Consider the following 13,531-nt stretch of genomic DNA (forward strand, 5'->3'; position numbering starts at 1 on the left):
AACTTGACCTTTTCAACGTAATTGCGTATTACGTGACGTCACGAACGCGCATCACAGAACAGAGCAAGGCGAACATTTGTGCTTATAAAACGTCAACTTTTTATTTTATTTTTGAAATGACCGATCGTTTCGCTAGATAAGACCCTTATTCATCGTCTGGTATCGTTTAAAGCCCTTTGAAGCGGCAATGAAACTGTCATTTGGACCTTGAACCGTTTGGGTCCCAATGGAATCCATAATATGTGGAAAAATCCTGGAATGTTTTCATCAAAAACCTTAATTTCTTTTCGACTGAAGAAAGAAAGACATGGACATCTTGGATGACATGGGGGTGAGTAAATTATCAGCAAAAGTTTTTTCAAAAGTGAACTTCTCCTTTAAGGTGCTTACACAGAAAAAAGTAAACCAACACGATAACAGCTAATTAAAGCTATATTAAAGTTTTGGGTCAGTTAGATGTTTTAATGTTTCTGAAAGAAGTCTCTTCTGCTCACCAAAGCTGAATTTATTTGATAAAAAATACAGTAAAAACTGTGAAATATTATTCCAGTGTAAAATATCTGTTTTTTATATGTGAATATATAGTAAAGTGTAATTTATTCCTGTGACCAAAGCTGAATTTTCAGCATCATTACTCCAGTCTTCAGTGTCACATGATCCTTCACAAATCACTCTAATATGAGGATTTGATGATGGGCAGCCAGGAATGATGAAGATGATGAGCTCGACTGAAGAGGTTTAACCCTCGGCACATCAGATATTACCGAAAGTGAGTATTTAGATTAATTATAGACAAAGACTGCATCAATCACAGAGAATGTATTTTATATAATGTTAAAATGTTTGTTTTTTTAATTAGATTATGCATGTGCAGTTTTCAACGTTACACAACTTAACCAGCATGTGCCAGTATTTGACTAAAATATGTACGGAAATCCTGGTTTTAAATTGATTTATGGTTCTGGTTTCTTTGTTTTTCAATTCATTGTTTATTCGTTTTCATAACTTCTTTAATCCTTGTGAATATGTTTTAGACATCTGCTCATGTTAGAAACACCATAGTGACAAATAATAAATATCACTCAAAGTATAAAATCACTATTTCCTTATTCTGCGTGGCGCAGCTCAGCTCTCGTATTTAAGCGTTTTTCTTTCGCTTTTGTTTTTCAAGGTTTTGCAGTTGAAATGGCGTCGAGTTCGGGTAAGAATCTAATTAAATATACGTTTTTTTTGTTGTTTTTTTGCAGCAAAGTTTCATCAATGTATTTATGAATTATGAAATATTAGCTCCAACTCGTTAAATGCATTAAATCATATTTCATTGCGCATACATTAATGTTTAAAAGTGGCATTGAATACCAGGAAGTAGCCTAACCGACGTAGAGCTAGGGTACATCTCACATAGGCTACTTATTATGCAAATAAAACTTTTCAATAGTCCTAAACATCTAATCTGTTATCTAGCCTACTGATTTAATCTTTAACTTTCTCAAAATAACTGATATAAAATATTAGCTAGATAGGAATCTTCCACTTCGTCAGGTTTTTCTTTATGCCTAACCCCTCCTATGATGATCTCAAACCCCTATGCGATGATCTGATTGATTATAATAGGCTACTTTATTATTAAATTAATAGCCTATTACATTTAATTTGCCCCATCAACATCCCCGCTTATCCGACGCGCGAAGATAATAAAAGATGTTAAATCAGCATAGTCCTCATTTAAAAACAACTTGTTAAACACAAAATACTTCTCTCCTCCTTAAATTTTTTCACTATGTATTCTTTACCGGAATAACTCGCGCAAAGTTTGCACATATTGCTTGTGTTCTCGCATTCGTGGTTTAAAGCGGAATATTTCCAATAGACTATACTGCGACATTACATTTTTCTTTATCAACTAATGCTCGCAAAATGATGGACAACCATTTACATTTCGCGCGCATCATATCCGGTGAAAATAAATCAAGTAAATTATTAAATAAATGAACATGTAGACTGTCTGTAGTGTTTATTTATTTATTTTATTTTATTTGTATAGATCATTATAGGAGTAGAATTTTCACATGCACTGTAGATCTACACTGTAGATGTTCTGAAAATAAGGAAAATCACAAATTTCACCAATTGACTTTGTGTTGATCTGTGTATCAGTGCACAAATATTAAAATAATTGATCATGCTAAACCATCTGTTCTTCTCTCTCTCTCTCTATATATGTGTGTGTGTGTGTGTGTTTCAGCAGCAGGCAGAAGGAGTGCAGACTTTAATCGTTTTGACAGTAAGTAAATGAAGTGACTGGCAGTGATGTTGAGATGCAGAAACTCTGTGACTTTAAGCCGCTTTGCTCTCCAAACATTTGTGTGTTTATTTATTTGTGTTCCCCTTTATAAAACATTATGGACAAATTTCTTAGATTTTAGAAAAGTAATAGTTCCCAAAATGAAAATGCTGTCATTGTGTTGCTCTAAAATTACTTTTTCGTTTGCGGAACACAAGACATACAAACTGCTGTTTTTCATATCGCAAAAAAGATGATTAAAAATGATTAAATGATTAAAAATGATCAGTGTTTTTTTTTTTCAAAAATAAAAAAACAACAACATAAAACATGTATACATATAATATGTGCAATAATATTTGAAACCATGTCCGTAAGAAACAGACCAAAAAGAGATTGTGTCAGAGAAAAATAACATGAACTTCTAAAACAGAACATGCATTTGCAGCTCTTGGCCGCTAGGTGGCTCTATAACCACAGACTATCACAAGACCTATAGAAATACCCATAAAAAGAAACATATTTTTATAAAATTAAATGTCACTACTCCAAAGTCCATTGAAGGATTTGTTGTTTAAAATGAATTCAAGTAAAATAGTAAGACATTGTTTTCTGCTTACTCTAAAGAAATGTTTAGAAGGAATGCCCAGAAGAGTAGGGCTGCCCCTGATTAAATGTTAGTCAACTAGAAGAGGGTTTAGTCAACCAAAATATTATTGGTCTGTTAGTTGCAAAAAAAAAAAAAAAAAACCTAGGAAGTGAGGGAGTCTGTGACGGAGAGATCGTTAGGTCCTTGTGTTAAGGCAGGAAATCCAAATGTTCCCCTATCATCCATCAACCTCAAATATGCTTAGCATTTGAAACATGGAAGTAGTAGCAACTTTTCCTAACTAAACAAGATAAATGTGCGCTATTATTAGGTGCATATCCGAGTGTGTGTGCGGAGTGTGTGTGGAAGCTGAAGTATAGCGACTCATGTGTGACATGGATCACTGCTATTTTCCTGACAACAACATCGCTGAAATACGTCGTTATTTTTGGTCATACAGATGAGAGTAATGCAAACTGTTAAGACTCACAATAACAACAAAACGTTGTGTGAACCAAATGAACCAAAACTCAGCGTACACTTGCCTCACAGACATGAGAAATAAACTGTATCTATAGAAAGTGTCATGTATAATGTGTACATGTTGTAATGTAAAGAAGTGAATGCTGTGAGGCGTTATTGTATCACCATCATTAGAGGTCGGCCGATATGGGTTTTCTCTGGCCGATGGCGATGGCCGATATATAATGCCGATATGTTTGGATTAGGGCTGGGAATCGATAAAAAAAAAATTAACTAATTAATTGCACAATTTCTGTAATTAATTGCAATTAATTGCGCTTCCCCCAAGCTTGCAATCATCAATATTTAAACTTAGAATCACCTAATTAAACAACACAGGAAAAAAAGGGAACAGAAAATAGCCCTATATTAAAATATTAAACATCAATATATCAATATATTATTCTTTTTCAATAATCAATCAACATAATCAATTTAACAGATTATTATTATTATTATTATTATTATTTTATTAATTATTAAAACAAAATATAGTCCTACAAAGCTATTATTACCAGAGCATGTGATCAGAGCAGGTCATTTTACCATTGTTGCCCAGCATGGCTATACCAGCTCAGCAAACAGAAGTCAACAGAGAAATTTCACGTTACTTGAGTGGACTTTACTTTTCCAGTGCTTAGTACATGATTGAAGCCTTTGGGCCGTTAACGACAGAGCCGCCGACACACACACACACACACACACACACACACACACACACACACACACACACATACATACACACACACGGAACGGAGAGCGCGCCGCTGCTGGGTCATTAACGACAGAGCGAGCCGACACACACACACACACACGCACGCGCGCGCGCGGAGCACAGAGCGCGCCGACACACATACACACACACACGCGCGTGCGCGCGGAGCACAGAGCGCGACGCACATACCGAGCGGAAAAGACCCGCTCATTAAAGCTGCCCGAGAATGAAACCTGACCGCCGAACATGGAGGGGCGGGACGGCATATTTCGGCCTTTTTAATAGCAGACGCAACAGGAAATCATTAAAACGAGGCAAAAAAAAGTGCTGCGTCAATTGCGTTATTTTTTTTTAACGCGTTAAACATTTCAAATTAATCGCAAAGATTAACGCGTTAATTCCCCCAGCCCTAGTTTGGATTTAACTTTTTTTCCCCCTCATCTCATAAAATCTCACCGTTAATAAGAAGTGATACAGAAAATTGCTTAAATTAGGCCTAAACATTTATTGAACAACACAAGCCTCTCCAATCAGTGCACTTGTATAAAAAATTACAAAATATGTATAGGCCTACATTAAATATTAAATACACAAAACAGGTAATCAAAAATCTAGATTGTCAAATAAACTTTAAATGAAAAAAATAAGTTATAAGTAATAACTTACTTGTAGGTTTAAAATTCTACATATGGCACATTTATTGTTCAGCAAAAAACATTTAAGCAATATGTATATTTTTGTTAGAATTATTGCGCTCCTATTTTATTGCGCTCCATCTGTTTTTCAAAAAAATTCACTCCTGACAGCAAAATGGAAATATTTGCACGAGTATCTAACATTTACAGATGAAGAATATACCTGTGAAGTGTTAGTTATGCAATGAGGAAAGCAGCACATCTCAAGCACTCATCTGAACAGTGCAAGTGTCTGTCAGTCAGCAGCTGTATCTGTCAGAGCCTCTGATGGGGATATTTTGATGCCCTTAATATAAAGTTTGTCTCATGTTTAGGACAAATTGGATAATGCACTTTCCCCGCACCAGGGGTCTCATTTATAAAACTGTGCGTAGGATCCTTACTAAAAGTATTCATGCTCCTGAAAGCCAAAAATGGTGATGTAGCCTACGCCAAAAAATACTCACTTATAAAACCGTGTGTACGCCAGAACCTGCGCAAAATTCCCTTTATAATCCCAGTCAGTGGAAGATTGTGAACATGCGTCTCCACCCCGAAATAACCATGAGCTTACAACGCCTCGTTTTACTATGCATATCCTCACCTGCATATCATTTGCATATGCAATATTCATCCACGATTGGTAAGTGGACACATACAAAAGTAGACCTCTTACAGATTCTTTTTTCATATTTCTTTTTTTCTGTATGACCATAAATGACGGAGTAATTTAAGTCTTTTGTGCTACTATGTGAAGAAAATCCAGCAAAACGCGCCGGCGTGTTTGTCGACCCCTAAGGGTTAATGTTGAGGATCGCGTTATTTTACATATGCATATGATTACATATGAGATAGCTCGTTTTAGCATCTTCTTCACCGGTGTTTTGATCAGGAGATTCAGTACTCTTTCAGAAGATGTCACAGCACCCCCTATCTTATAACAGTAAAAACATTTTCTGTCAATTGCTGGGAAACATTTTCTCACAAATTATGGAAATGTCCATCAATGGCAGGGAAAGAGTTAATGTACTCTTATTTTAAAAAGAACTTTAACATTTATTTATCTTTAACAAGTAATCTCTTGGTAAGGAGATCTCAGAACTCTGAAACCAGAATTAATTTATTTTATTTTTTTGCTCAATACTAACTGAAATTTTTAATAATTCATTCATATTTCTTGGACAGGAGAGACTTGATGTTGTTTCCAAAATAAGGGAAAAATAAATGTATTTCGTATCGGCATTAGCTGTAGGCCAAAATGAGTTGAAAGATATTGGCATATTGGATATCGGCAAAAACCCAATATCGTGCTTCCCTGAACTGCATCTCAACAAACACTGGTTAAACAATGGATCATTGTTCCTATATGTAATGATTGCATTTTTGCCCAGCATAAATTCTCTTTAATAGACAAGGAGTCTCTGACACAAATGCAATCAATTCACACCGTAACCGGTAGAGCTCTTGAGTAGCCTATAATCGATCAAACAGCTTATATTTCTCAGTAAACATTGCAAAATAATGTTTAAAAGTAAAAAAAAAAAAAAAAATTATTATAAAATGCAACAGCGTGTTAATTTATAGACGGAATTGTAATTTTCAGGTGAACTATCCCTTTAAATACACAGAGGTAAACGAGGTAACTAAATGATCAACAGGTCAACAAAATTTACATTTACATTTACATTTACATTTACATTTATTTCATTTCATTTCATTTCATTTATTTATTTAAGGACAGTGCACATTAATCAACATTTCTGTAAATGTGCCATTGTTAGCCAGCAGGCTAATTTTCAACTGTAGTCCAACTTTTATCTAAAGCGACTTACAAATGAGAACAATAGAAGCAGTTAAACTAACAGTAGGACAACAATATGCAAGTGCTATGACCCTTCTCAGTTTAATCTAACGCAGTAAATGTAATTAAAAAAAATTTTTTTTTAAATAGATCAGAATAGAGTAGTAGAGAAAGTGTTAGTATTACTGGATCAAGTGCTATTGAAAAAGAAGCGTCTTCAGCCGTTTCTTGAAAATGTCCACGGACTCAGCAGCTCTGGTTGAGTTAGGCAGATCATTCTACCAGCAGGGAACAGTCATGGTAAAGGTCCGAGAAAGAGATTTTGTGCCTCTTTGAGATGGCACCACAAGACGTCGTTCACTTGCAGAGCGCAAGTTCCTGGATGGCACGTAAGTCCGAAGTAAAGAGTTAAAGTAAAAGGGAGCAGAACCAGTGGTTGTTCTGTAGGCAAACGTCAGTGACTTGAATTTAATGCGAGCGGCAACTGGCAACCAGTGCAATTTAGTGAGGAGAGGAGTGACGTGTGCTCTCTTCGGCTTGTTAAAGACCACTCTGTCTGCAGCGTTCTGGATCAGTTGCAGAGGTTTGACCGTGCAAGCTGGAAGACCAGCCAGAAGAGCGTTACAATAGTCCAGTCTGGATAAAACTAGCGCTTGGACAAGGAGTTGTGTAGTTCTGATAGGAAGGGCCTGATCCTCCTAATGTTGTACAAGGCAAATCTACATGACCGGGCAGTTCTAGCAATGTGGTCTGTGCAGTTCAATTGATCATCAATTACCACACCAAGGTTTCTGGCTGACCTAGATGGAGTTATGGATGACGAGTCTAGCTGAATGGTGAAGTTGAGGTGAAGTGTTGGGTTGGCCGGGACCACGAGTAGCTCTGTCTTCTCAAGGTTTAGTTGAAGGTGGTGGTCCTTCATCCAGCCCAGAAATGTCTGTCAGGCAGGTTGAGATATGATCAGTTACCATCAGATCGTCAGGCTGGAATGAGAGGTAGAGTTGTGTGTCATCAGCGTAGCAGTGATAGGAAAAGCCATGTTTCTGAATCACAGATCCTAGTGATGTCATGTAGATGGAGAAGAGAAGTGGTCCAAGCACTGAGCCCTGAGGCACTCCAGAAGCTAGATGTTGGGTCTTCGACACCACACCCCTCCGTGATACCCTAAAGGACCTACCTGAGAGGTAAGACTTGAACCATTGGAGTGCGGTTCCCGAGATGCCCTTCATCTTTAGGATTGACAGGAGGATCTGGTGGTTAACTGTGTCGAAGGCAGCAGATAGATCCAGCAGGATGAGAACTGAGGATTTGGAAGCTGCTCTTGCCAGTCTCAGAGCTTCAATTACTGAGAGCAGGGCCGTCTCAGTTGAGTGTCCACTTTTGAAACCAGACTGATTGCTGTCCAAGAGGTTGTTCTGTGTAAGCAATGAAGAGATCTGGTTGAAAACAACTCGTTCAAGTGTTTTCGCGACGAATGGAAGGAGAGATACCGGTCTGTAATTTTCCAGATGTGCTGGATTTAGAGTGGGTTTCTTAAGCAGTGGGGTTACACGAACCTGCTTAAATGCTGTGGGAAAGGTACCAGTGTGAAGAGAGGTGTTTATGATGTGTGTGAGTGCGGGTACAACTGAGGATGAGAAATGGCTTGAAGTAGGTTAGTGGGAATAGGATCAAGCGGACAGGTGGTAGGGCGATTGGAAAGGAGGAGATTGGAGACTTCTACCTCTGAAAGTAGAGAGAAGGAAGGTAGAAAGTGTGTGTTAGCTGGTAAAATGTGTTTGTCAGTTTGTGGATTAGTAAATTGGCCGCTGATGGTGGTTGTTTTATTTATAAAGAATGTAGCAAAATTGTCAGCTGTAAGTGTTGATGCAGGAGGAGGAGGAGGAGGGTTGAGAAGAGAGGAGAAGGTTTTGAAAAGCATGCAAGAGTCTGAAGAATGGTTAATTTTGTTGTGATAGTAAGTCATTTTAGCAGTAGAGATATTAGAAGAGAAGGAAGAGAGGAGGGATTGATAAAGACCAAGGTCAGTAGGATCTTTTGATTTGCGCCACTTCTTCTCAGCACTCCTGAGTTTAGAACGATGTTCACTGAGAACATCAGATAACCAGGGGGCAGAGGGTGTGGCGCGGGCTGGCCTGGAGGAAAGGGGGCAGAAGTTGTCCAAGCAGGATGTTAAAGTGGAGAAAAGATAATCAGTTGCACTGTTACTATCTAGTGTTGAAAGCTGATCAGGTGGAGGAAGTGTGGATGAGACCAGAGAGGATAGGCGAGAGGGTGAGAGTGAGCGTAGGTTTCGCCGAAAGGTGACCTGTGGAGGAGTGTGTGTTGTGTTCTGAGGCAGGTTGAGGTTGAGAGTGAGGAGGAAGTGATCTGAGGTGTGCAGTGGAGTGACCAGTGTATTGTCAGTGGAGCAACAGTGTGTGTAAATAAGGTCCAATTTATTACCTGATTTGTGAGTAGCCGCAGTAGATACTCGTTTGAGGCCGAATGAGCCAAGCAGAGTGTGGAAATCAGCAGCCTGAGGTTTTTCGAGGTGGATGTTGAAGTCTCCAAGAACTATGAGAGGAGTACCGTCCTCAGGGAAGGATGAGAGTAGCACATCAAGCTCCTCCAAGAAACTGCCAAGCTGCCCTGGGGGACGATATACAACTACAAAATTAGGCTAACTAGCACACACAAGGGAACTACGTAAAACTACAATGACAGGGAAAGGAAACAGAATAGAACAAAACCAAAACACAATGAGACAAAGCATAACTGTGACTTAACGCCCCCTCCCGGGGAAGGTGCATCCTTACGCCATAACAGGCCAACTGAGGGAGGAAGACGAGGGGCCGGCGAAGGACAGGGACCAGAAAGACATACCGATAGGAGAAACCAGTGTGGTGATGATGGTGAGAGGAGAGTACAAGAAGCCAGGCGGAGACCCATAGTACAGCCAAGTTGAAGGCCCATGGTGGAGTTGAGGGATGGAGGAGCCATAGTGGAGTCTTGGCATGCAAAACCAGGGGGACCACAGATGGACACTGAGCTGATGGAGGTGGAGACCTAGGCGGAGATTAAGAGCTAGATGAGACTACGTGACACAGATGGTTCAGGAGACCAAGGTGGAACCGCAGCTAGGGTGGAGCCAGGGTTCCAGAGGACTGAGGCTGAGCTGATGGGACTGAGGACCAAGGTGGTGCTGGAGGGAAGACTGAGCCGAAGGGGTGGAGGGACGAAGCGCAGCTGATGGGCCGGAAGTCAGGTAGGACGACATCTGACCAAGACGAAGCCGGAGGGACGAAGGACGGTCCCAGGCAGAGCCAAGGGAGGAGGGAGCAAAGGTTGAGCCGACAGTTTGACAAGAAAAGTTTCCTTCCTCAGGCCATCTACCTCATGAACAGTTAAACGTTCTCCCCACTGTGCAATAAAAACATGTGTAATACACAACACTATTTACTTTATTTTATAACACTTTGTCTATTTTGTATATATGTATTTTATTATACACTATATTTCCAAAAGTTTTGGGACGCCTGCCTTTACATTCACATGAACTTTAATGACATCCCATTCTTAATCCGTAGGGTTTCATATAGAGTTGGCCCACTATTTGCAGCTATAACAGCTTCAACTCTTCTGGGAAGGCTTTCCACAAGGTTTAGGGTAATTTTTGACCATTCTTCTAGAAGCGCATTAGTGAGGTCAGGCACTGATGTTGGACGAGAAGCTCTCAGTCTCACTCTAATTCATCCCAAAGCTGTTCTATCGGGCTGAGCTCAGGACTCTGTGCAGGCCAGTCCAGTTCCTCCACACCAGACTCCTCATCCATGTCATGCCTTTATGGTCATGCTGGAACAGGAACATCACCAGACTGTTCCCACAAAGTTGGGAGCATGAAATTGTCCAAAATGTCCTGGTATGCTGACAAACTCCAGAGAACTCGTCTCCACTGCTCTAGATTCCTTTGGCGGCTGCTTTACACCACTGCATCCGATGCTTTGCATTGCACTTGTTGATGTGAGGCTTGGATGCAGCTGCTCGGCCATGGAAACCCATTCCATTAAGCTCTACGCACTGTTCTTGAGCTAATCTGAAGGCCACATGAAGTTTGGAGGGCTGTAGCTGTTGACTCTGCAGAAAGTTGGCGACTTCTGGTCACTGTGACCCTCAGTATGCGCTGACACCAGTCTTGGATTTTACGTGGCCTACCACTTCGTAGCTGAGTTGCTGTTGTTCCCAATTGCTTTCACTTTGTTATAATACCACTAACAGTTGACCGTGGAATTTTTAGTAGTGTGGAAATTTCACGAATGGACTTATTGCACAGGTCAGGTGGCAACCTATCACGGTACCACACTTGAATTCACTGAGCTCCTGAGAGCAACCCATTCTTTCACAGATGTGTGTAGAAGCGTCTGCATGCCTAGTGCTTGATTTAAACACCTGTGACCATGGAAGTGATTGGAACACCTGAACTCAATGATTTTGAGGGGTGTCCCAATACTTTTGGCAATATATATATATGTATATGTAAACAGATAATAAAATAAAATAATCTTATTTTATTTTTTATTATCTGTTTCTTGTTGCTTTCATTCTGTCTGTTTGTCCACAAATTCCTTGTGTTAGCATATTTTGCAATAAAGCTCATTCTGATTTTTTTTGTGGTCCCAAGAGAAAAACAGCTTAAAAATCATACTAGATTGTGTTTTTTGGAAAATGTAAAAATGCAGAAAGTTTTGTGCGTTTAAGGGCAGGTTTATGGTTAGATGATACAGTATAATATACTGTTTGTACAGTATAAAAATCATTATGACTATGGAAAGACCCCATAAAACATAAAAACCCAGTGTGTTTGTGTGTCTGTGCTCTTTTTCAGTGAGTGATCTGAGGATTGTTCTACTAGGAAAGAATGTATCAGAAAACAACCAAGTGGAAAAGTTCATCCAGAATTCAGCAGCGTTTGACAGCGAAGCTCCTTCATCTTATTCACAGCAGCACAGAAACATCTCAGTCATCAACACTCCCCTGCTCCAGCCACATCTCTCACAGCATCAGATCACACAGAGAGTGAGAGAGTGTGTGTCTCTGTCTGCTCCAGGACCTCATGTGATCTTACTCGTCCTGCAGTTTAAGGACTTCAGTGAGGAGGACAGAAACAGAGTGAAAAATGTGCTGAAACACTTCAGTGAGAAGGCCATTAAACACACCATAGTGCTGACTACTGATGAAGAGCCACTCGCATCCAAATATATGTCTCATATAAACATAAATAATGCTATTCATAATTTAATAAAGGAGTGTGGAGGAAGGCATCTTCGGTTTGATGCAAGTAATCCAGCATGGTACTTTGAGATGTTGAGATGTACAGAGAAGATACTCCAGGAAGAACATGAAGATTTTCTTGTATGTAACATGTATGAGGATGGAGGTGATGGAACATCAGTGGATGGAGATCCAGATAATTCTGATCACAAAAGGAGTGGACAATTCTATCAGAGCACAAAAACAGGAAGTGATGGAGGAGGTTTGTCAGTCTTTCTTTTTCTTCTTCAGGATAACACCAAGTATATGCTCAGGAACTACTTTTTTGTCCTTTAATAGTTATAGTGCAGTAATAGTTATCTGTTTTGTTTTGGTTGAAAAACTTCTAAAAAGATAGTTTTGTAAGGACTATTGAGACATTGACAGAAAGGCAAAGTATGCAGCTGAATACAGTCTTCAGACACAGTTTGAGTAATACTGTCACTCTTCACCTAAAACCATTTTATAAAATAATATTTTTTTGTTGTTGTTTAAGAAATTGTACATTTTGTACCAAAGCTGAACTGAGTCTACTCTCATTTATGTTTTAGTGACTTCTGGAAAAACAAAGCTGAACATTGTCCTGTGTGGATATAATACAACACTCAAGAACTCAGTGTCTAAAATATTTCGAGGGGTAACGAGTAAACCTCAGAAAGAGATGAGCAAAGTGTGTGTGAAGAAAGAAGGAACGATTCATGGACGGCAGATCGCTGTAATAGAGCTTCCAGCTCTCACTCGGCTCTCAGAGGAGGAAGTGAAGCGGGAAACTCTCAACTGTCTGATTCTCTGTGATCCTGGAGTTCATCTTTTCATCCTCGTTACTCCTGTCGGTTCACTGACTAATGAAGATAAAGCAGAAATGGAGAAGCTCAAGACAATATTTAACTCTAATGAGCACTTCATGGTGCTTTTCACTATTGAACTCACTATTGACCGAAGTGTGTCAGATTTAGTATTATCCACAGAATCTCAGAGCATCGTGAGTCTCTATGCAAGTTGGTACAATGTGATGTGGTTAAAGGACCAAAAAAACAATGCAGGGATCTTAAAGACTCTAAATGGTATAGACGTCATCAAGATTGAACCCTATTCACTTCAGATGTATACGAGAGCTCAAGAGAGAAGAATCAGACATGAACTAGAGGAGAAACTGACTGCGAGAGATAATGAAATCAAAGAGTTACAGGAGAAGATCAAGACACCAGGTGAGTGAATTCATTTATTTTTCTGAATTAAAGCATATTTGTGAGAATACAGTATAAGCTTACAGATTAAACAGTACAGTGCATCTCTACTGGGTGAACTATACATGAATAAACACCATTTTTATACACAAGCTAACTATTTACAAGGAGAAAAATTGGACTCAAAAATATCATCTCAAACCTTTTTTGTAAATACAGTTGTAGAATCGTTTGCAATTAATGACAGTGAAAAATGAGCTGGACATCTGTCTAGTGCATGTTTAAAATAACAAAAAACACTGTAGAAGGACACAAGAACATGTCCTGTGTGATCGGCACACCCATAAAACACTTCTTCTAAATTACAGTAAATACAGTAACAGTCATGATTACAATAATTCTGACGTGATGTGATTGCAGCATTAATCTAACTTTTACATTGAAACTTATTTTTAAACTAATTTATTCCT

At 39.1% G+C, this 13,531-nt stretch overlaps 2 protein-coding genes across 4 annotated transcripts in view; one reads left to right on the plus strand and one right to left on the minus strand.

Annotated features, from left to right (window-relative positions):
• Positions 1-843: 843 nt before the first annotated feature.
• Positions 844-13,531, plus strand: part of LOC309475951 (uncharacterized protein) — a 237,897-nt gene continuing 225,209 nt past the window's right edge. Inside the window, exons 1-4 of one of the 3 annotated variants that reach the window (XM_082138968.1) lie at positions 844-1,201; positions 2,246-2,284; positions 11,450-12,097; positions 12,426-13,082. In XM_082138968.1, the coding sequence (XP_081995094.1) occupies positions 1,186-1,201; positions 2,246-2,284; positions 11,450-12,097; positions 12,426-13,082 (1,360 nt within the window). In that variant the 5' untranslated portion in view covers positions 844-1,185. The remainder of the gene's footprint in view (positions 1,202-2,245; positions 2,285-11,449; positions 12,098-12,425; positions 13,083-13,531) is intronic. The other 2 variants (XM_082138966.1, XM_082138967.1) reach the window with 2 other exon arrangements.
• Positions 7,587-9,844, minus strand: LOC309474866 (uncharacterized protein; the record flags this gene model as incomplete). Its single annotated transcript, XM_082137485.1, has 4 exons — positions 7,587-8,290; positions 8,341-9,247; positions 9,451-9,633; positions 9,689-9,844. The coding sequence occupies 4 exons, from the start codon at positions 9,842-9,844 to the stop codon at positions 8,256-8,258; spliced, it is 1,281 nt and encodes a 426-aa protein (XP_081993611.1). The 3' UTR covers positions 7,587-8,255.

This window comes from Leuciscus leuciscus, assembly GCF_965113295.1.
Source record: "Leuciscus leuciscus genome assembly, chromosome: 15".
In the NCBI taxonomy this organism is placed as follows: Eukaryota; Metazoa; Chordata; class Actinopteri; order Cypriniformes; family Leuciscidae; genus Leuciscus; species Leuciscus leuciscus.